The 2,785-nt window shown below is 36.1% G+C and overlaps 1 protein-coding gene across 1 annotated transcript; it reads right to left on the bottom strand.

Moving 5' to 3' along the window:
- LOC107634070 (glycine-rich protein 2) lies at window positions 1,785-2,257 on the bottom strand (the record flags this gene model as incomplete). The annotated part of the gene is given in 1 exon segment (XM_016337653.2): window positions 1,785-2,257. A coding segment is annotated over 1 exon segment (338 nt), but the record flags the coding sequence as incomplete, so codon positions are not given.

Here is a 2,785-nt window from a genome sequence, read left to right on the forward strand (position 1 = left end):
CAGATAAAGTTAGAATGAAATCCAAATTCTACCCTAGCCATTGTTGACCCTGTTATAAGCACTAGACTAAGACTTTGCAGGAGAGATTCAAAGTTCTAAACAGGTTCTTTCTTCTTTGGTGGTGGAAAGTTCTGAATAGGTTAGATGTGAAAGCTTACAGTTTTTCTTTTATTTGAAGAGGCCAAGGGCCCAAAAAACGTACCTAGTTTCTACATTGTGTTGAACGAGACTAACAGGAAACGGGAAATATAATGCACTAAAAAGTAAGCCCAAATTGACAGGCCTCCAAGGACATGGATTGCATTAAATCAGGGAAGAACCCAATGACGCTTACCACTTCCAATAATACATTAAAAGAAACCGAAATACTAAGCATTACAAAACGAATTCATGGGCTATTCTTGTTGGGGTTATATCAGATATGTTGACTCAGTCCAAAACAGATTAAGTTCCTACATTACATCACTCGAGAAGTTTATTTTCAAGGGTAGTGCTAGGGTGAAATTTGGAATCATCGAAGTTTTTTAGTTTGAAGGCTTTTTATTTATTTATTTTTCTTTTTATGAGAGTAGACGTGATACTTATCCGTTAGCATTTAGACTATTTCCTCTCTCTTAAAATCAAATACAGTTAAGATTCTTAAATTTGCTTTCAAACACAAACAAGCCGAGTTAGATAATTAGATTTTATAATAATAATAATAATAATAATAATAAATTTAGTTTATATGCACTTCCGTTGAAATAAAAGTAACTAATATAAGTCTTACTTTCTCATATTATTCGAAAAATAAAATTTTTCCCAAATCAAACCTATGTCTTTAGTTACATAATATACATTTCTGGCATAGTTAAATTATTGGCTCATGAAATGAAAAATAAGGGATGCGCGGAACCTTAAACCTTTTCAGAAACCGGCAGTGCTATATCCCTTAAATTATTCAGTGCGAATTGATATCGAAATAAAATAATATCCTATTGCGATTAGATCAACAATTCATAATTTTCAACTTACTATACAAAATCGCACTGCACAAAATATCATTCAAGTGAAAAAAAAATAAACAATAAACTCCACAGCAACTGTTAGATTGAACAATACTGGGATTAATTTAACAATCCACAAATTTCAATAGTCAGATTTGAATAAAACAAAAAGCAACGAACTCCACATCATTGGTCAGATTTCCTTCAAATTCTTTCATACCAACAACCATTATGTAACCTGTGGTTATATAATAAATACTAATTGTGGAACACACATTCAGTAAGGAAAAAACATGAAATTTGATATAACAAAGTACACTATTTAAGAGAAGATTTATTCTCAACAATCTGAACTAAATATTTAGGAAAAATTGAACTAAATATTTAGGAAAAATTGAACTAAATATTCTCATCAATCATCAAACAAGAATGCATTCTTAAAAAGCAAACTAGAAATCCAATACTGCAGCTAGCATCAAGTTGGATTTCACCAGCTGGTATTGAGCTTCTGGATTCAATCAATGCTAATAGTAGCAATAGATAATGTACAATGATCAAAACAGAACCATAATAAAAACAAATTAATTGATGAATAACAAAGCATTTTGGTTATTAGGAAACAACACTTAAATTCATTGTTTGAGCTCTGATTAGCATCCCAGAAAACATACTCGAAGCACACAGGCATACAAATCAGCAATATATTCAATTTTTTCTGTATGTGCATTGACACCAAATAAGTGAAATAACAGTAAAAATTAAGGGCTTAAAACAATGTTGGTAGGATTTCATTCTTCACCATATCCTCCTCCACCACCATATCCACCACCATAGCCGCCGCCGCCGCCTCGTCCACCGCCGTAACTCCTTCCACCACCTCCGCCACCGCCTCCACCACGGCGACTCCCCTGCACGTTAGAGCCATCAGGTCCAGTGACATCAACGGCCTTGGTGCGTCCATCAGGATCGGACTCTATGGCGAACTCAACGGATTCACCCTCGGCGAGGCTGCGAAACCCTTCGGATCGAATCGAAGATTGATGAACAAAGAGTTCTTCGCCGCCATCGTCGGGGGTTATGAAACCGAAACCCTTCTGGTCATTGAACCACTTCACCTTACCGCAAACCCTACTCATTCTCACACACACACAAACTCACTCTGATTTTGATTTGATTTTGATTTTGGGAGAATAAGGGTTTCGCACAGGGGAATGGGGCAAAACGGTGCTGTTTTATATCCGCAGCTCGGTTATTGGGACCGACACGTCAGCATGTGAAGGGTGAAAATCACTCCTTGCTGTATCAGGGCTTTATTGGGCTTTGTGGGCCCCCAATTGCCGTTTCATTTTTAAAAGAAATTTGGGTGCTCCAGATTTGGATTTGTTGATCGTGTGGTGGGGGGTGTGGCCTATTGGTTCGTGATGTGTTCTGGGTCGTTGGATTTCTGGGTTGTACCGTCTGAAAACGTGATTGATGGCACTGGCGCCAGAGTGCAGTGGTCAACGCTGCTTCTTCTTTTTCGATTTTGAATGAAGAATGGAGTTAAGCGTGAAGTTTTCTATTTACTCTCTTACGCTGTTTATCACTGTTCCCCAAAATATCTTTCTCCCACGCAGTTAGGTTATGAGTTTCCCTCACCCGCAAACTACTCTTATTTTATAAATCTTTATTCAAAAATACATATTTACACTCTTATACAAATTATTGATTTATTTCTCATTTTCGCAATTTATAAGCAAAATTAAAAATGTATTTTACTTTAATTTCAAAGTCACTGACAATAAAATTGTTTATTAAAG

This window comes from Arachis ipaensis, chromosome B03 (genome assembly GCF_000816755.2).
Source record: "Arachis ipaensis cultivar K30076 chromosome B03, Araip1.1, whole genome shotgun sequence".
Classification (NCBI taxonomy): Eukaryota; Viridiplantae; Streptophyta; class Magnoliopsida; order Fabales; family Fabaceae; genus Arachis; species Arachis ipaensis.